The 21,615-nt window shown below is 35.5% G+C and overlaps 2 protein-coding genes and 1 long non-coding RNA gene across 4 annotated transcripts in view; 2 read left to right on the plus strand and 1 right to left on the minus strand.

Annotated features, from left to right (window-relative positions):
• Nucleotides 1-9,898, minus strand: part of LOC126370654 (bumetanide-sensitive sodium-(potassium)-chloride cotransporter) — a 52,113-nt gene extending 42,215 nt beyond the window's left edge. For both annotated transcript variants that reach the window (XM_050015618.1, XM_050015617.1), the window contains exon 1: nt 9,153-9,898. In XM_050015618.1, the coding sequence (XP_049871575.1) occupies nt 9,153-9,548 (396 nt within the window). In that variant the 5' untranslated portion in view covers nt 9,549-9,898. The remainder of the gene's footprint in view (nt 1-9,152) is intronic.
• Nucleotides 9,899-10,897: 999 nt separating this feature from the next.
• On the plus strand, nt 10,898-11,981 carry LOC126370777 (uncharacterized). Its single transcript, XR_007566922.1, has 3 exons — nt 10,898-11,077; nt 11,707-11,746; nt 11,915-11,981. It is a non-coding gene; the product is annotated as an uncharacterized LOC126370777 (long non-coding RNA).
• Nucleotides 11,982-13,126: 1,145 nt separating this feature from the next.
• On the plus strand, nt 13,127-20,589 carry LOC126370687 (arrestin domain-containing protein 17-like). Its single transcript, XM_050015695.1, has 8 exons — nt 13,127-13,434; nt 14,186-14,338; nt 14,755-14,963; nt 15,323-15,505; nt 16,018-16,203; nt 16,519-17,064; nt 17,736-17,799; nt 18,810-20,589. Exons 1-8 carry the CDS (start codon nt 13,320-13,322, stop codon nt 18,860-18,862), a joined length of 1,509 nt encoding a protein of 502 aa, XP_049871652.1. The 5' UTR covers nt 13,127-13,319; the 3' UTR covers nt 18,863-20,589.
• Nucleotides 20,590-21,615: the final 1,026 nt, after the last annotated feature.

Here is a 21,615-nt window from a genome sequence, read left to right on the forward strand (position 1 = left end):
GCAAGGGATTACGTCTTTTAAAAATGTTGTATTTTTAAAGAGAAAATTTGTGTAATGGTTAACACGCTCGTCCCGGCTTCACAAGAGCTGCGGATTCAAATCCCGTTCGAGTCAGTTTTTTCGATTAAAATTTTCTCTTTGTGAGCTTTCCTAACGATCTGGCCTTTGAAATAAAAAACCGGAAAATAAATGATTTTCATTTTTATATCATCATCAATTTAAGAGCCACGGTCTTGTCGGTGTAGCATTAATGCCACTTTTTTAGGGAAAAATAGGGCAGTGGTTTCCCTCTTGTCACATTTTTAGATTATTATTATTATTACACATACATAAACTCACGCCTATTTCCCACCGGGGTAAGCAGGGTATTATTATTATTCATAGCCCGCAATGTCCCACTGCAGGGCAAAGGCCTCTCTTCCCTTCTTCTACTCCTCCCTGTCCCCAATATAATATGATATTATGTTATTTTTATATAAGTGTTATAAAAATTAAAATCATTTATTTTCCGGTTTTTTATTTCAAAGGTCAGATCGTTAAACGAGCGTAGCGACTCAGGTTACTGTGTTTGCGGAAATTAAATCCGGAATTTGCGTATCGACCCTACCGGATTTACCCTAAGCCGATTAACCATTATACGATAGAATATACTTATATACGAGTAATGGTATTAAGCACCAATATATGCATAAGGTTAATAATAAGCCATAATGTTATAGGAAAAATGTTTGAAGACATTTTGTTTCATTTGTGTTTTGTTTTCATGTGATGATGATGTTGATCCATGATTACGTTTCTTTCCTCGTGAAAAAATCTATAATCTAAAGGTAAGGTCTCACACGCATTTTAACAATAACATGCAAAGTTGCTGATTTAAACAGAGTTCAATAAAAATATATATATAAGTTTAAAAACTAAAACCCGACTACGGAATCTCCGTGGTAAGCAAACTCTTTGGACAGATTGGCATGCGACCACAGCTGTCTCCTAAACATCACTATTCGGAAGAAGTTCAGAATATTTTCTTGTTTCAATACCTTTTAGAGCTCGATTTTTCCGTAGTCGGATTTTGGTAGTCGAAAGGCCAGGTCAAGAGTACTCTAAACCGGCGAGCGAGCATGAAGACTTTGAGGCTTTTTGGCGGGAAACGGGAACGGGACAGTTGCTTTCTTCATTGAATAATCTAAATAATTAATACGAAGTGGTGTTTTGTGGTTAATGATCGCATTAAGTTAGTCGGAAGACATTCGCGAGTGTTATTATATCGGAGTATTCAATAAACAAAGTGTATCTGCCTATTTTCGCTTTGTGCCAGGAAGCCGCTTCATAACTAGAAAGTTTATGCGGACTTTTGAGTTAATTCGTTCGGGGTTCGGAGTAGGAATCTACTCCGTGGGTGGGGGCTTAGGTTTCATCATCATCACCTTTCATCATTTCATTAATCATCAAGAAAAAAAATACGTAAGACATGGCTGTATGGGCATAGTTCCCTTCGGGGAAAACCAAAAAAAAAAATGAAGACTGATGAGAGTGGAAGAAGCGAAAGTGGTCTGTCAGGATCGTAGTAAGTGGGATTCCGCGGAGTCTGTCTAACCCAACAGGAAATAGCTGAGATCTCTTATGTGTGTTGTGAATTGTAATCAATCTCCGAAGAATGTATACTTATTTACGACTAGGCATACGCGTGACAAACTTGTAATTGATAACGCATTGAAACGCTCTTTATGAACGCTTTATAAAACAATTATCAACATAGATAGGTGCCTATATGACTTCCGTTCAGCTAAGCGGATGTCCCATAGTGTAAAGCCTCCATTGTCTGTTAGAATATTTAATTTGTATGAGCAGGTGGCTTTTATAGGTAGCTTACATATTTGCTTATCTGTAAGGTTATCAAATGTGTGTTGTCCCTGCTCCATATAATGTGCTGTGTCTGTGTGCCTGTTGACTTAGATATACTTAGATGTATAGAGCGTTTGCTTTCATACACCATTGGGCACTCTTAAGACATCGTGGCGTTTAATACAAGACGCCGCGCCGCGTTCGCCGCGAAAAACCGCTAGTGTGAATGCAACCCACGTACGGTCACGAGCATTAATATGTACCTATACACTTTGGTACCATGTCACATTTTTTTTTTTGACAAATTGAACTGTAAGTCTCACTAAATGTCAAATATGTTAGTGCGACAGAGTCCTAAAGTGGGTACATCATATTGCTCATGCATGCATGACTGTACACAGCAGCATATATCGTCACTGACGTCGCTAACTGACGTATCGAATTTTATACCGAATCTTGATTTGCACCTTTTGCTATTGTCAATAAGACATAAATTTTAGAAAAAAAAAATGCAGATACGTCACTTTGTAAAGTCAACCACGATATTATGTTCGGTGAAGTGCCGTTTCGGCAACATTCCTAGCAGTAAAAAGTTATGTCAAGAAGAGCTTTGTTACCTAGTCTTTAGGCAGATAGGATCAGAGACCACTAGATAGGAACAGAGTTTTTTTTTACTTTTGATGGGTTTGCTCTTGGCCCCAGACTTGGCCGAAGGCATTGACGACGCGTAAGATGGAGCGAGCTCGCCCAGAAGGTGCCTGTTCACTCTGGCCTTGAAAGCACCCGGGTTATATACACTCGGAAATACAGAAGACGGCAGATAATTCCACTCCTCAACAGTGCGCATAATGAAGGACGATGCGAAGCGCTTTGTGCGCATAGTTGGGATATCCACCAAATAGGGATGGAACCCGGCCGTACGTCTGGAAGTCCGAACGCAGTCAGTGCCCCCACTATTAAAGAGTTTTTACAACAGGAACATTTCAAATTTGGGTACCTAGAGTATAGGTAGTGTTAGGCTGAATAGTTCGTTGACAGTTATAAGACATTTTTCTATAAATGGCAACACAAGAATGGGGTTGTCAAATCGGACGGATTGATACACGCTCTCTTGCGTTGGGGACCTTGACGACATCGGATGTGTTTACCAAGTTAAGTGTTATTTTCTTGATACCAGAATAAATAAGTGTGATTACTGTTCTACCGTATTTTTACTACATATCAGAAGTGGTAAGTACCTACGTTTTTGGAATGTTTTGTTGCCACGCGTGACCACTTTTCAAGCTGGATAGTTTGTAAGTTTAACTGTAGAAAAGTGTTGTTTGAATTATAATTATTCTTTAATTATTAGTGAGACTCTAATTGTTTCAATTACGCATAGTCAACTTTTATTTCAAATAGTAGTTACCTATAGTTATTTAACCTGTCTTTATTTCGAAGAGTTACCCACATTCTAAACATTACGTACGGATTACAGTAAATAAACAAAAATGAATGTATTACTCTTGATTGTTCAACTTCAATGAATGACCTAATTAATCCAATGCTACATACATACCTACATTTAAAAAAATAAAAAAAAAATATATAAAAGGAAATAATAGTGAAGTTTTGTTGTAAAGGGTTATTATGTTTGGTAAAGATTAATACTAATTAATACAGCGGTAACAAAAATTTCGTTGTTATTGCGACCAGACATGTAAGTAGTTTACAAGATAATTTATGTGTTGTTTTTACATTTTTTTTCTTATAGGCCACATAATATGGTGGTTATGTATGGTATCTTAGGATTTCGTATCAACAGTGGCTGCAAGCTGTCTTTGATTACTTGTGGCTCTGCCCACCTCATCATATATGTATGTATGTACATATGTAATATGGTCCGGTCAATCTGGTTTCAGTAATTGAATCTTTATTTAGATACTAAATTATAAAATGTAATTATTTTGTTTGGCCTAATATAATTAAGAGTCATTGTAATTATTATCATAAAGTAGAACTACTTAAATGTAATTTATTGTCATAAAGTAGAACTTGCTGGTATTGAGGGTTATAAGGGATTACTGAAGATGTCGTTTGTAACATGCATAGTTTACGAGATTTTTACACAAATATTTTTAACTTTTACGTTTTTGTGAATAAAATGTTATCATAGCCTTATTATCCATCCCCTAGCAGGTTTTGGGTGTTCTTTAGTAACAATAATAGATCCTATATGAACAGCACATGTGATGATACCAGGTTGAGGTTACGGAGGTTGATGAAAGGGGTCAAACATATTGTCTATTTTCTCTAGATGCACCTAGGGCATGCTGTCCGGATATCGGACGACCGAACACTCCGGATTGTTCTTCGGATTTATTATCTGGATGGTAGAATCTGGCGGATAATTACGTGCCCCGGAAGCACCGTTTTCGAGTTATCATCAAAAACAGTAAAATTAGATTCTTTAAAATTCAAATGTTGGTTAGTCATTAATGGTTACAATTTTATTTTACGAGTTCTAGGAAATGGACGGAGGAGACGGAGTCCTTAATCTGGAGACTCCTAGGAGGAGCCGTTCACGTGCCAGACGCAGCCGCAGCCGCGGTGATAGCCGCAGCCGCAGTCGCTGCTTGCTTGATCGCGAGCTGGCTTCGAGAAGAGAGCAGGAGAAGGTTGTCGAACTAATTAAAACTATTAAAGATGCTCTCCCATCGCAGCCGTTAAATCAAAGCGCACCATCAGTAAATAAAAATTTGGATTACAAAAATATTCTTCCGGAATTTAATCCGTCTCTGAAAAGCCAACGCATAGACATGTGGCTAAAAAAAAAGGTAAATCAGTGCGCGGAGGTTTACGGCTGGGATGAGAGGACAGTAGTGCATTTCGCAATGCAGAAATTGGGCATTCGAAGGTTGGCGGCGAAAGTATACGGAACTTGGCTAGTCCACGTAGCGTTGAATAGTTTGTTTTTACCGTTGGAGCGGTAATTGTTTACCAAGATATGCAACAACGTGATGAATCTGAAGCTCAGAGGCGACGGAGCCTTACAACTCTTGAGATCCAGACATCCGAGCAGTCACGTGAAAGGCGCACCGACCGTGATGTGCATACCGAGGGTGGACTTCACTCTAATTGGAATGACTCAAGTAAGATACGTAGTACAAGTCGTAGACGTAGCCCAAGCCGTTCGCGTCGTCACCGCAGCAAAACCCGAACCAGAAGCCGTAGACGTGTATTCCAAGCTATTGTCATCGTCAACGCAGTAAGACGCGAAGTAGAAGTCGTAGACGTAAATCGAGCTGTTCTCATCGTCACAGTAAGACGCGAAGCAGAAATAGAAGACGTAGTCCTAGCTCCACTCTCTACCACCGTAATCGCAGTGTAAGTCGCCAACAAAGTAGAACTAGGAATAGTTCGAGTATACAGGAGCGAGAACAATTGTAAGCGCGAGAGCGAGCATGGCTGCAGTTTCTTTCAGATCAACTTCAACGTGACCGTGAACGTAGTAGACTACCAGACAGAAATTACGTCAATCATGGGATGAAACGTCCGCATACAGATGCACATGACGAAGGAATTAATACCGCGCATCGGTCTAGACGGATAGATAGTCCTACATTCACGTCCAAGGATGTTATAGACATACTAAACTCAATAAAGCCCCAGCCGACGCCGGCAGGCGCACCCAGTCACTCTAATAACCCCAATCCTAAGAATATACTTCCAGATGTTGACCCGTCATCGAATGGACAGCGAGTAGATGTTTGGTAAAAAAAAGGTGAATGAGTGCGCCACCGTCTACGGTTGGGACGAAAGAACTACAATTCATTTCTCGTTGCCAGAAACGGCAGGGACTGGCTAAATCGTGGTATGATAGTCTAGAAACCATAATGTATACGTGGGTGGAATAGCAACAAAAGTTGTGTAGTGCATTCCCATTTGAGCAAAACTATGGCCAGTCCTTGGAGTACATGCTAAAGCGCAAAAGTATGTTCCAGGAACCAATCGTAGTGTACTTTTACGAGAAATTGGCAATGTTGAACCAGTGCAATATCGGCAAACGCGCGGTAGATTGTCTGATACACGGGTTGAGTGACAAAACTACCAAGTCGAATGCTTTGGCGTTACGGTGCACAGAACCTGAACAGTTATTAGAATTCCTAATGAGTAATAAGGAGACAATTATCCCTGAACGTTTCAATTTTAGAAATAGGCCAAACGTAGGGTTCAATATAACTAGCGGCAGCAATGGTAATAGAGCTGTTGGTTTCAAGATAAAATATATTATATTTATAGATAGAGTATATTTTGTTTTAATTGTAAGGGATCAGGTCACCCATTTCGAATGTGCCCGAAACCACTTATTCAATGTACTCGGTGCAACAAAGTAGTCATAAAATAGACAGTTGTTTTATGAAACCCGACGAGTAACGTGATAGTAAGGCTACCAATTCTCAAAAGACGATGTGCATATCCACGTCTACTCTGAACTTAAAGTTCTATAAAGAAGTTTTTATTAGCGGGGTTCCAGTGAAAGCTTTTGTAGATTTCGGCAGTGAGGTTTCTCTTTTGGCAAATTCAGAATTAACACATTTGGGCCTACAACACAACAACGTAACGACAGCTTTAAGGGGATTTGGCAACGAAGTTGTTTATTCGTTAGGGAAGGTGACGATTGGCTTCACACCCTGCAGTTAGGCGATAGTGAATTATGCCGGATTCGAGAGATACTTTCATCTGACTTAGATTAAAAGAAATAAACGAAAAAAAAGAAAAAAAAATATGTTATCAAGGATAACAAGTTATACAGGTGTGTTAATTGTAATAGATCTGATTTGCGTTGGGTGGTGCCGAAGGGGGCAAGGTGGCAGCTATGTCGTATGAACCACGACGACATAGGCCACTTTGGCCTAGAGAACACTGGATCGGTTGAAGAGGACATATTGGTTTTCCTAAGATGTCAAGATTCGTGAAAAAAAAAAATATATATGTGTGGATGCTTGCATCGAATGTGCGTGTTCTGGGAATATGCGCATATTCTAAGAATATGCGCATATTCTAAGAATATGCGCATTAGTAGAGGTTACGTCTTCAAATTTTAAAAATGATGGAAAAAGTAAAAAGTTACTACCACAATTATTCGGGTCCATATCGTGTTATTGCAGTACTCGGTAATGACCGGTATAAAATCGCGGCGACACCAGGTTTAAGTAATAGTAGACATAAGCGTAAAACTACATTCGCTGCCGATCGTTATGTTGCCCTGGGTTCATGTAGCAGCCTTAAGCATAAATGAAAGTGACAAGGATCTTGAAAATATTGACAGTGAACATGATTTTTAACAGCGTTTATTGTTGTTGATCATGACTTAGAGTTGCGAATCAAATTTAAATCAACGATATTACATCTTTTGTATTTAGTGTATGAAGGTATCACGATACGATAAGATTAAAGGTATTATGACAATAGTTTGTTAAGGTAGCGACCATGTGATTGGCTCGTTAAATTTAAAGTATAGAGTACCATGTGATTGGTTAGGTAATATTTGAGAAACAGAGGACCATGTGATTGGTTCGTTAAATTTAAGGTATAAAGAACCATGTAATTGGTTCGTTAAATTTAAGGTATGAAGAACCATGTGATTGGTTAACTAATATTAGAGAAACAGACGACCATGTGATTGGCTCGTTGGTATTGAAATAAAAAGGACCATGTGATTGGTTCGTTAGAACTGAGATAGAATGGACCATGTGATTGGTTCATTAGTATGTAATATAGATTAATTTAATTGTAAACAAAATCGATTACCTTATATATAAATATCTTGAATTGTTATTCTGTGCAGCTAATTGAAATTACCTTTGTACCACCATAAATCGGTAGCTATTACCCACGGCTAGAAAGCATTTTTGTGGGTTCATATAAATCTATACCTATTACAGGTCATTCTATATTACCAACATTCTTAATTTGAATATAAATATTTTCTTTTACATTAATGGTCGTAAAACCCAATGTTGAGATAAATCGAATCTCTATCATTTAATTATTGCGTCTAGAAAACCGGGTCTTACGATTAAAATCTTTGTATAGTGAATTTCAAAATGAACAACCTCATGTCTATTCAAAAACTTAACTGCTCTATGAAACTGTGTGAAAAGATTGAAATGAAATGAAATGAGATTTATTCTGTGCATTTATTGTGTGATTAACTTAAATATACTTTGTTAATTAGGTACATTAAGCTGGAAGCGTGCATCAATCAGCCGAGTGTTAGGCTCATCTGTCGACGTGTATGGGGACATACACGCGGTCAGGATGGACGAGTGTTAGGCTGAATAGTTCGTTGACAGTTATAAGACATTTTTCTATAAATGGCAACACAAGAATGGGGTTGTCAAATCGGACGGATTGATACACGCTCTCTTGCGTTGGGGACCTTGACGACATCGGATGTGTTTACCAAGTTAAGTGTTATTTTCTTGATACCAGAATAAATAAGTGTGATTACTGTTCTACCGTATTTTTACTACAGTAGGTACCGGGAATGCAGGTCACTGATTACGTTGCATGTATTGGTCGAAGCCCACGGTATTTGTCGCATCGACGCGACATGATGTGCAGGAGAATATCTATTATGCTAGCCCCTACATGATAATAATTTTGCAAACCAGACATTTCCACTTTGTACAGGCTATTCATGACGCACTTTTTTCTGTCATGTCATCTGGATTTAAGTGTTATTTATAACACTCACAATAAACAATTTTAGTTATAAATAAATAAATACTACTAATATGTACCTAGGTAATCAGTATAATTTATTTATTGAGTGAAAAATCAGCAGGAAAAAAGATATTTCAAATACCTACTTACAAAGTAAACTGGAAATCCAATATGGTGGAAAAGAGTACAAGACTGTTTATGAAATAAATAAGAATAAATAACATTATGCAAAAACAGTAGGTAGCTACATTTATATATTTGCTTTGTAAAAAAATAATTTACCTATTAAAAAAACAAGTTATCACCCTGACAATTTAATATTTTTAGTTATAATTCTAATCTTATTATGATTGTTTAAAGTATAAAACAAACAAATACTTTTTTTACTATAAACCAAAAATAAACTAAGAATTATTTTTTGAAACCAGAGGAACATTTGTTTTTAATTATAAAAGAGAAAATAATAAATAAATAAAATTTAGGCATAATAAAAATGAGTGAGTTAATATTTATTTTTAAAAATATTAATATGTTTATATTATGTTAATATTTATTAATAAATAAATAATTGAATTTTTTTTAGCCATGTCTAAACTCACCTGAAACCTCGTAGCTGAAGGCTGGTCTCTAAACCGGGACGGTTTCTCTGTATCTCTAAAACTGCTCTTCGTAACTTGACTCTTCAAGGAATCCACTCCTCCTTCATTCACCGACTCCGCCAGCAACTTATCCCGTTCACAAATCTCCTTATCTTTCCTCAATTGCAATCCAGCCTCTACATCATCACTCCGGAATGGTATATCTGAGGGATACTGTATGTTACCATTTGTGGCTGCCATAGACTTTGCCGAACTAATTTTCCTAAACCGTCCAATGATGACATCTTCCTCATCATCTAAAGGTACTTTTAATTTCTCAGACTTGTTCGTATTGGCACTAGCCGTTGCTTCGGACTTCACAGGACTCAGCTCTATGTCCTTCTCTGGAGAACTCATTTTGATTTAAATTTACAAAGAACAACTATAAACCGAATTTATTAACTTGCAGAGTTGAATAACTACGACATGATATTCACCATTCTTGAATTTTATGAACACAGGAAATATACTTATGATGATAAGAATGCTATTAGGAAACGTTTTTCATCGATATTTCCACAAATAACTAGGCTACTTGAGTCACCACATGAATTTCAAAAGTAAATCGTTTACAACATGATCACTCGCCGGTTATTTTGACGATAAATTTTAATAAACACAATAATGTTTATGTTATAAAATCGAAAATAATATTGAAAACACGCGGTAAATAGAGGAAGAAAGGGCGACACATCTACCCATCTGACAATTTATTTGACAACTGAGGAAAAAATGTGCATAAAAGTGCTTGTTCGGTGAATCGATTCAACAATCAAAGAACAAAATATCGATTGTGTAAATGTTAAAAATCATATTCGAATAGCAGTACTTGCGGCTTGAATGTGAATGATTTGGGATGATGGATATAGTGTTAGGGACGACGACGACCCAAAAAAGTATGGTTGAATTTTGTGAAGAAGGATAATGTGTGTGAAGTAGGTGTGAAAGAAAACTGTAATCGCTGTCCTGACCAAGAACCAGTCCTAACCATAGTCCTAACAGATATAAATGGAAGGAGAATACTCCACATGTTGTACCGACCCTACTCAGACCGAGTGGAGTGACGACTTGAAGCAACCAAATCTTATTAAAAAAATAACATACTTGATCGATTCTACGCAAATCGATTCATAAGATTTATATTTTCTGTAAAAAAAAGCAATGAAAAGGTCGCTCAACATATCACGAATATTATGGTACGTCGCTTTATAGCAAACGACCGGATCGTGCAGAGTTGGTGTAAAGCGACCTTTTCAAAGTATATTCCGTCTCTATCTATTGTATTACTTTTGCGTTTTCTGTCCCTTTTTAATCCCTCTTTTATTTTCACAATATTTTCATTTGATAATGGCCTCCCCCCCGCCCCTCTCCGCACAACACACACGTCGCTCTGTTCCAAAACTTGACATTGACAACGACTCGCTCTCAGAACAATAACTAAAGCATAGAAGGAAGGCTAAAATAAGAATTCAGAAACTATAAACCGGCTCTCTTCTAGCTTACGACACAAACTATGAGTGAGAAAAGGACAAATGATTCGCTCTTTGCTTCATTTTTTCCGAGGTTGTCACAACATGAAATGTCATTTGGACCTATTGGACTCATTTTAACTCGGCCAAATACATAGTAACATACATAAGAAGATTTTACTTATATTTACCGAACTATTTGACACGGTCGCGTCAACTGTGTTTACGAGTGTCTTGTGTTCAGATTGTTTTAAGTGATAATTTAACAATATTTTTCCAAATAAATAGAAAGAAACTTTTATTTATATCAAATAATTGAGTGTCTCGACTGTGTGACATTATGTCTTGTGTGGTATGGGGCTGCAGCTCACATTCAGGAAGAAAAGAAAATAGCCAACAACTTCTGTCGTTTCATCGGTAAGTTTTTTGTAATTTTCTAGTGAAATGTGAACTGCTGAACAATTTTAGGAAAGTAATATGTTTTGCTGAATAGATTTGTAGCATAAAATATTTGAGATATCCATTATATTATACGTTTCATCGATGAATACGGAATTGATTTGAGGTTATGTTGATTGTCCATAGTGATGTACTAAAATTATCGATACTTTTAATTTTTAGATTTCCTGTAGACGATAACAAAGAGAAAGAATGGATAATTCGCATTAATAGACGAAATTGGATTCCAAATAAGTACAGCCGTATTTGCTCGAAACATTTTACTGCGGATTCATTTATGTGTGTTCCTAATTCAAAGTGGAGGCGTCTTCGAGACGATGCTATTCCTACATTACATTGAACATTATAGATCAGACAGATGAAATGGTGTTTAAATTTAAATTTCAGCCTAGCCTGCATCATCTCACTGATAAGATATTTGTATCATGTTATCACAACACGTTTATACTATCTATCATTCAACTACATATTATTATGTACTTAATAAACTTAGTATATATATACTAAGTCTGTAGTTGTTTTATGTCTAAACAATTATGAGTTGTACACGTTTTATATAAGTAAATTATTATTATCTTTGATTTCAGATATTAAATCCAAAAGTGTCGACTGGATTTACATGAAAAGGTATATCAAATAATTTTCTTTTTTTATATTTTTAACATGATATACATATATAGAGTGTATAATTCAACCAGCTGCACAATGCACTTAAATCAGATATATTTTACTTTTATTTTTATAGATTATTTTGTACATATACTATTTTAACATTATTATTAAACTTTATTTCAGTCAGTTCAAGAAGACGAGATGAAAAATTTAAAAGAAAAGCTGAACAAGTCCCGCCTCAAGATCAAACGACTTAATGAAAAAAAAAAAACAATGTGACAGGGTGTCACAAAGACAGTTTCTAAGCAAATTGACACTGTTTAGAAATTAATAAATTTGTATTTATTGTAAATATAATGTACATAATTAATAACGTGTGAAATAAATACTTGCTAATGAACAGATTTACGATCTAATTTATATTTCATTTTACCTCCTTTTCTTATTTACTCCTACTCCAACACTCCAGGTTGATACGAACTGCGCCCAATAAAGAATGTAATGAATGTTATAGATTTGTGTAAGCGACTTAGATAAATCTTGACTAAACCTTCCTTTACAAATACAAATATACTTTATTGCACACAACATACAATACTTACAAGTTTTGCACGAAAGATACAGTACACCACCTACCTACCTTTTACTTTCCCTTTCTGTTCTCTTATGAATACTTGTATGCCGTATTTTTTTAAGTATAATGCTATATCTAGTAGGTACGAGTATGGTAATCCTAGTATTGAAACAGCTTGTAGCCCTAGTAAAGACCGCCATTTTATGTTTACAGAGTGGCACGTTTTTTCTGTAGGTATTTCCAGTCCATACTCTTTTCTATGTCTATGGCGTGACCCCATCGGGCCTCTTACCGTCTGTGCGGCTTAGACCCGGCGGCGGCGGTTCCAATTTGCACGGCACGTCGATCGACACCAGTGCACGGCGGATGACATCATAAATAAATTCGAATATTACAAAATACTTACCGATGAAACGATAACAGTTGGCTATTTTCTTTCCTTCCTGAATGTGAGCTGCAGCTCCAAACTAATATAAACCAGACAATATAATCCAAAAATGGTTAGATACTTACCTATCAGAGACAGAGTCTCCTTTCATCAAGAAGAAGATAATTGCATCCTACAAAAAGAAATCTTGTAAAAAAAATTTATCGACATTAATTGTAAGTAAATTTAATTTTATCGACATATTACTAAAGTGAAACCCAACACTAGGCAATGAAAAACTTGTGACAACCTACGAAATTACGAAACAATTTTTGTATATGCGTCTTTGTCTAACATTACGCCGGTTCCGTAAGATAAAGTAGAGCAGAATTATAGAGTTCTGTTGCTATTTTAGCCTTCCTTCTATGCTTTAGTTATTGTTCTGAGGACTCGCTCGTCCTCCCGGTCCCACCGCCAATTTGGCGCCTGCCGACGCCTAGTAGTGTACGATTTTTTTATTTATTTATGCATTCCGAAACAAACACTTAAAATATCACGCCGGTTCAACTGTTACAGTAAACTCTCATAGGACATATTAAAGTTAGTTTGCATTTTTTAGGGTAAATATATAGGAAAAAACTGAAACAATGGGTTTTGATCAAGGGCGAATTGAATTTGACCATCCAAACTTGACTTATTTCGCTGGAGAAGTGGTGCATGGTCGGCTAGTGTTTGATCAAGAAAAATCCAAAACTTTCCGAGGTCAGTAACAATTATTTAATCTTTAAGGTTAATTTTAAACTTTGAAGGTAGCAAGTTGTTTTTATTCGCCGATTGAACAACTGTTTGTAATGTTATAATTATAAAGTTTAGTTTTGTTCGTTTCTATTTGTTTTGTATTATTCATAATGTAAAAATTCTATGGAATGAAAATATATTTAATTTGTAATAGGTATATAGGTATTTTTCCTAACAATCTTTATTAACTTGCCAGTGCAAAAGAAGTTTTAAATTAATGTTTTGTGTTTATTTGTGTATTACATTATGTTATTCTTAGGGTGGCTTGCGTAAGGGTCTTTAAACATGTTTAGTGGGCCACTAAACATGTTTAAAGACTCTTACGCAAGCCACCCTTAAATTATAATTTAAATAATATAACTTAAATATATTTTAAGTTAGTTAGTTTTTTTTATTATATTTTTTTAAGTTATTGTCATTCGTATTTAAAAACATAAAATTAATAGAATACCTAGATAATGGTGCTCATTCTGGCACACAAACTTAATTTTAATTTCGTTTGTCAGGTTCTAAACAAGGTCTATCTCTTTCTTGTACTTATGGTAATTAAAGGACAGCACTATTTTTAAAACGGTCATATTAAGTTGAAATTTAGTAACCATCGCTAGAATCAGCACCAATATTGAAATTCTTAATTTTCTCAATTTGGAAGAATCTCTCGCGAATGTAGGTATCTCATTCGTTATTAGTTTAATTGTGTTTTTATATTTTTTAGGAATTTATTTAAAAGTAAAAGGAGAATGCAATGTCCACTGGACTACAAATCACTCTCGCCGGGTGAATGACCGTACTGAGCACTATACCAAGCAGCACAATTCTCATGAAGTCTATTTTGAACAGAAATTCTACCTTGTTGGAGGAAAACATGGTAAGTAATGCTTTCATATTATCTAAATATGAACAAACGACTTATAATAATAACTTTGGACATTAGTACTACCTTCACAATTTATACTATAGTACCTATTTAATGGTAATGTTATAATATTGTAAATCTTATCTGATGGTCCACTAGTTGAGTATTGGGTTCACAATCCGAAGGCCCCGGGTTCGACTTCCAGATCTCCAGTTTGTTTAGGTCATTAGTCTTTACTGGTTGATCCGAAAGTAAGAATGATCCGTGCTTGCGAAGGCAAGTTAAGCTCTTGGTTCCGGTTACTACTTACTGATGTAAGTACATAGTCGTTTTTGGCGGCGCAATATTAACCCTAACCAGGGTTGCCGCGGCTGGTAATCCACCACACAACCTACACGATGGAAGAACTAAAATAATATATTTTTCAGGTGAAACCACCATTCAACCAGGCCACCATGAGTACCCTTTCCAATGTCTGATTCCCCCGCACTGTCCATCGTCATACGAAGGTGGTAATGGACGTATCCAATATGAGTTCCGAGTTGTGGTCGACCGAGCTATGAAGTTTGATCAAGAGAAGTGTATGAATATCAAAGTGATTGCCCAAAAGGATCTCAATATGGATCCTTATTGCAAAGTATGTAGTATTTAATATTAATTTACTGTCTCTCATATTCTTCTTGCCTTCTCTTATTATCAGATGAGCCCCTCTGTCAATTGGGGCGCGAATTTTACCACATTATTTAATTGTTGGATGCCATTTATACATATTAAATAATCAAAACCCAGTATTGATAGTACTTGAACACGAAACATGACACTCATCATCAAGACTCACGATACAAGTTTAGTAGTGCTCCTAATTTCTGGTGTAATCAGCACCATTGCACACCTAACACCTAACACACCACACACACCACACACACCCCCACACCACACCACACCTAATAGTAAATTAAATTAGACTGAATTAAAAAAAACTGTCTTATTTACCAGAAACCAATGGACTTCGTATTCGAAGAGACGTACTGCTGTTGGTGCATGAGCTCCGGTTTGTGCGAGGTGACGGCCCACGTGCCACAGTCTGGGTACTGCGCTGGACAAACCATGATGATCGATCTCGCCGTCGCCAATAACAGCAACGTCGAGATCGACACTATCAAATTGGAGCTTAAAGAGGTGTGTGCGTCAGATTTGAGTTGCTGGAAAACTTTTTTTTACACAATTTTTTTTATTCCAAAAGAGTCTGGCTGCATATGAAAAAAGCCATGATAGCCCTGATAGGAAAACGCGCGACTAACATCGTCATGGGTTCGAATCCCAGCTCGGTCTCTCAAACCACTGAAATCGACATAGAGTAATGTTTGGAAAGTTTGAATCAATACACCTCTGACTACCACTTCGGAGATACAGGAGTGATGCTATGTTATGCGTTATACAATATAATGTGTGATGTAGCTGCGTCTTATCTTCTGATTTCTTATGCCCATACTATGTTCTAACCGCTAAGGATTAAGTTCGTGTGTGTATGTACGCACTATGTATTTGTACACTTATTTTTAAATAAGAGTTACTGTTATTTTTTTTTCTTTTCAAATACGTAACTTATATTCGTTATTATTATCATTATGCTACGAATTAGTCATTACGCGCCTTTGACTAACTATTGTTTAATTATATTTCCCAAACAGCATAAGAGATTCCGCGCGACTCACGAACCGGACACCCGCAGTGATGTCCAAGTGATCGCCAAGCTGAAGAAAGGTCCGATTGCTGGCAACACCACAAGAAACTGGACGCTAGAGATGGACATCCCAAATATCGAAGTCTGCAATGTGGATGCGTGCCAATATATCGACATTACTTACACTTTTACCGTGAGTTTTGATTGTAAGATTTTTTTTATGTATCGTCAAAAAATATGAATTCTATTCTATTTCTCTTTTGTTTTGTATTTTGTTTTTTCCTGTTAATGCAATAAAGTATTTGTTATGTTATGAACCGTGATACGTAGGTGAAATTTTAAAATTCTGTCAATCACTTAAAATAAAATTACGTTTCTGCTGGAAACAGCACCATTATTATACAAACAAAATAATAACACACGATGGAAAGTAAAAAGCATTATTAAAATATTTTTTAGTCCAGCGGATATGTGAGTACCGAATACTTACGTACAAGTAATGTTTCAGGTGACAGTAGAACCGTCAGGATGTCACTCCAACTCTGAAGTCTATCGTCGCTTCATACTGGGTCACATACCGTTGAGAGATACCGACGAAGACCAACCTCCTGAAATAGTCACCCAACCTACTGCTCCATTGACACAGTATCCCAATCAGCAAGGAAATCCTCCCCAGGTCCAAACTTTCCATCCCAATGTGAACAACGGAGCTCCGTACCCACCTGTAGCAAGTCCTTATCCAGGAACCAATTCTCCTTACCCAGGGGCGAATTCACCATACCCTGGGGCGAACCCACCTTATCCAGGGGTGACATCGCCTTACCCCGCGCCGAACTCTCCTTTTCCAGGGACGACATCACCCTACCCCTCCTCAAACTCTCCTTATCCCGGGGCAAATCCTCCTTACCCTGGTAACCAAGCCCTTCCTTCAGTTTCTCCGTACCCGGTTGGCAATGACCCAGTACCGAGCCCTGTACAGCCAGGGTTCACGATGCCTGGAGGTGACAATTTGCCGACAGTTACGCTGCATCCAAGTGTAAATATGTATCCTACGGTGAGTATTTTCAGACAATAAAGTCGCATGTCGTATACATGTACACACTACTTACCCATTGTCTGTCTGTTTAGGCATGACCTTCATAATTATGGTGGAAGGCTGTTCTATTTTTATTTCGCGATTTGCGATGATAAATTGAAACCTTTAGAGGTTTAGAATTAGTAGAAAGCGCCAATACTCTCTCATCTTAGACTTGTAATAGGCTTCTTACCACATCTTTAACCCATTCGTCTTGGGTACTTTGTATTTAAAATTATAAAAAAAAAACACTCTGTAAATGATTCATAATTCAACTTCTTAGCTTATCGTAGTGAACCCGTATTTCTATAGGCCACTCACCGGTTATGGTAACAAAAAATCTACACAATAAATTATATGAATCCTCCAGACGATGACCTTGGTATACATAGTTATGCCAGTTCGACTAGATTTTTTTTTAAACTCTTAGACTACCTACGTAACTATAAATAATTCTTGGTTTTTACAAAAATGGTTTTCGATGATTCTTAAATAAAGGGTAGGTCATGGTTTAGGTTAGGTGCCTAACCTTCTTAGGTACCTACATCATTTTGTGTCGAATGAAAGCTTGTCTCAGTCTCAGACATTTCTTACTCTACTTTTTAAAATATTCCGACGATTAACTCCACTACTTTCTGATTTTCTTTTAGCCCTCGAAAATGTCCCCGTTTGCGATGGCGAGTGCACCAGAGCCTGGTACCCCAGATAATTTCAGTAAGTACGTAATAAAATTATTAATTTCCAATTTTCATAAAATCTTCTAATCCTTTTACCCCGTTGGGACGTAGGGTTTTCATACAATTTCACTTTTCACACAATAACATTTAAAAAACTATCTGGACTAAGTAATATAGCGAAATGTTTAGACATTTCAACTGATTGTTAGCAATCAGTTGATTTCACTCAAAAGTAAAAATGTTTTAATAACATCTAAAACGGACATAAAGCATAACATTAAGAGCCTGTATTTGTCCCGTTGCTGCATACGTACTTCCCCTCAAACAACCCTAGGTAACATGGGGGGGCATACTTCACTACCATGCTGCACTGCGAAAGCATACAAAAAGGGGATAAGACGTACTTACAAAGTTAATCCATTACTTTGCGATAATAACCCTGACACCAAGGTTGATGAGGTTGGTGGCCACCTCACAACCCACACGATAAGAAGAAGAGACTTTGCGATAAACTGATTAGACTTTTGAAACTTATAAGTAAATTCATATCGATGGAATTCCTAAGACCACTGTCACCAAATATTTAAACTAGTTTAAGTTAAAATAATAGATAAATTAAAAACATTTTTATGGTTACAGCATTGTTCTTAGATAACTTCTCATTTCTTATCATAACCACTGTTACTTAATGGCATCATAATAGAGTAGATCAAAAGACCTTTATCGCTTCGGTTCCGTCGATAACGTGAAATGCTTTTACATGACGCATTTCTACATTATTTATTGATTGCATGATAAATTAATACATTTATTTAACCTTATTTTCTCTAACTTAAATTTTTTTTTCTATTAACTACATGATAGGTACATCACACACATTCCAAAAAAGTCAATGTTCATTATTAGCTATTTAAGTTGTCAGTTTATTAATTATAACATTTTTAAAAGTAAAAATAAGAGGTGCTATAAAATGATGAATGCTATTTTGTATGTGTACTTACCTAAATAATAAAACAATTATTTAAGTATTTTCTATTTATTTTACAGAAAATGATCAGCCAGCATTTAATCCCGAGTACTCACAAAATGAGAAGAAATAACTATTTTTTATAGAAAACTGGAGGGTTAGATAGATTGGGAGATAATAATCATTATAATAGAGGTTCCTATTATGACCGTTTAAGTCTTTCGTTTAAATATAAAAAAATATGAATTTTATACATTAAATGTACCGTAATACCTCCATTCTGATACGCATAATATTAAGATAAACTTAAGAATCACATTTTTTTTTAATTCAGGTAACTTGAGGACTTCGTGTCTTACTAATATTAATTAATTATTATTGTGATAGTAAATTAGGGTAGACGAAACAACAATAAACAAATCAAGTTAATAAACTATAGTGCCATATCTAAATAGTGTACAGAAATAAGTGCCTGACAAAATTGTGCCTATAATACGATTAGAGATTAATTGATTTCTATATCCACTAAAATATGTGGTCAAAAAGTCTCCGAAATCACCATCATAATTTTTTTATAATTTTAGTTTATGTTTCAGGCAGTTTAAAGTATAGTTACTTTTGAAAGTTAATATTTGTAAGAACGTTTTATAATTGTTATACGCATTAATTACAGTTTATTACCATAGTGACGAATATAATATGCAGTTATTGTGATTGATGTCCACGAATTTTTTGTATGTTTTTAAAGTAGGGTCTTAAACCACAGCTTATTATATTTTATATTTATCATTTAAGTCAATTGTAATATACGTAGCGCGTCGTTCAATATGTAATTTATGCCATTTTTTAAGATTGTGATATTGTGTTAAGAAATACCAGGAATAGGATATGGATTTAGATTAGGCAACCAGGGCAGCCGAGGGCCTTAATACACCTAAGTTGGGAATCGTACTTCCTCACGAGTAGTGATTTTTATACTACACCTTCTTACAAGGAAACTAGATAACATTTTTGTATACCTGATTTTCATATTCTTGCGAAAATTGATGCTTACCACAATATAGTGAGCCGCGCGATTGTCGCTTTATATTTTTTTCATATTTCTTTTAAAAATCTTAACGCTCCATTACTTAAGTTTTTGCCAGGAACTTGTTATTCTTTTGACATGTTGTCATAAATTTAATATATAGAAAGCTTGGCGCCCTGTAATAGAATTTCATAAATTTTTCCCTCCTGATTTGGTATGACAATAATGTTGTGCTCCTGCCCCCCTTTAAAGAAGGAAGAAAGCACTTTCTGAGTAGGTGTAGTATAAAAGGTAATTTTAATGTCATTCAAAGAAGTGGCAGACGTCTAAAAATGGCAAAAATATTGATTTCGCGCCAGACAAGCCACTGTAAGGTCTAGTCATTTACTCGGTTTGTAAATTGTCTAAAGATATTAAGTTCATGCAAGGCAACACTGCTGATGCATCTAATCACCACGCTTTATATAAAATATATAATATATAAAATGTTGCCATCATTGGAGAAAGATTTTCATCTGCGTGTAAAAGCCGAGTACTTATAGGAAGTGTTTAGCATCAGATATTGTCAAGTTTCAATAGTACTTTATTCTAGGAGCTTCGCACATTTTTTACGATTTTATACAAAGTTAACAAAAGTACAAATTAAGGATGACCATTCATGTTTTTTGATATTTGTATAAACTCAATGCGTGCGAATATAAATACTTGGTGCTTTAGATATACAATTATTTTTTTTATAAATATTTTGCTTGTTTTTTAAAAGATTATCTCATTTTATAGAAATATGTTACTGTATGATTGCTTAATAAATACGCAATTTTTAACTAAATTTATCTAATGTTATTTCAAGTCTACTAAGGTAAGTACCTATTTACCTAAACACTGAATAACATTTGTTTTTCCATGATCATTTGTCACTTAACCCCCAAACCTAAAAAAAGCCCGCGGGACCTAATGTGATATCGATTTTATATTAAATCTTGAATGGAAGATTGCTTATAAAATCCAACAGTTTTGGAAAGTTAATTACAACATTATCATCTTATTAATAATAATTAGATGATATTATGTTGTGTGTAATACCTATCATGTTTTAAAACCATTAGGTTCTTGGTTATTTATTGTTACTCATTCATTATTTAGTATAGACATTAAAGACTAAAAAAATTGGAAACAGTCTGCGAATTGCGATACCGACAAGGTTACAATGTCGAGGTCAACCTATATGTGGAAGAACGCACACATACAACTTTGCATGGAGATACAACTTTGTAATAATTAATAAATTTGTTGTGTGGAGTGCATGTGTCGCCGTCTCGACGACACTTGAATATTAACTCGTACAGCAATACAACATAGCAATGAAACGTAGTGGGTACATCCTCTTTCCAAAGCAATGTCAGCCCGAAAATACATTTCAAAACATTCGTCATTTTGCAGTTTAAAAATACGAAAATCTTTTCAGAATAAACACCCAATCACAGGGCGATTTTAAAATAAAATAGAATAAATGGACAAAGAAGAGAAAGCACTCAAATTATATAAAATATGTTTTATTTTCAAATTTATGTCTTGCCGTATATTTATATTACCTTTAGACAACATGCATCCAAAAGCTAATTGCATTTTAATTATACAGGTAATTATGACGTGGGTACTTACGAACGCTTACAAACTAGTAAATATAGAAGAAATACATCTTATAACATTTCAAGTAAAAAATATTTAAATTCAATACCTTAATAGTATAAAAATATAAGTAATCATTTTTTTGGAGTATTTATATTCGGGAAGATTTGGCCAGGAAAATCTTTAACAATAGTAAAATAAGGTACAAATAAAGCTGGAAGCCACTTCGG

The sequence above is a fragment of the Pectinophora gossypiella genome, chromosome 11, assembly GCF_024362695.1.
Source record: "Pectinophora gossypiella chromosome 11, ilPecGoss1.1, whole genome shotgun sequence".
Classification (NCBI taxonomy): Eukaryota; Metazoa; Arthropoda; class Insecta; order Lepidoptera; family Gelechiidae; genus Pectinophora; species Pectinophora gossypiella.

Coding starts and splice junctions, on each gene's coding strand:
- LOC126370687 (XM_050015695.1), top strand. CDS start 13,320: ATGGGTTTTGATCAAGGGCGAATTGAATTTGACCATCCAAACTTGACT. Junction 15,506..16,017: donor TCAAATTGGAGCTTAAAGAG/GTGTGTGCGTCA, acceptor TTTCCCAAACAG/CATAAGAGATTCCGCGCGAC. Junction 16,204..16,518: donor ACATTACTTACACTTTTACC/GTGAGTTTTGAT, acceptor GTAATGTTTCAG/GTGACAGTAGAACCGTCAGG.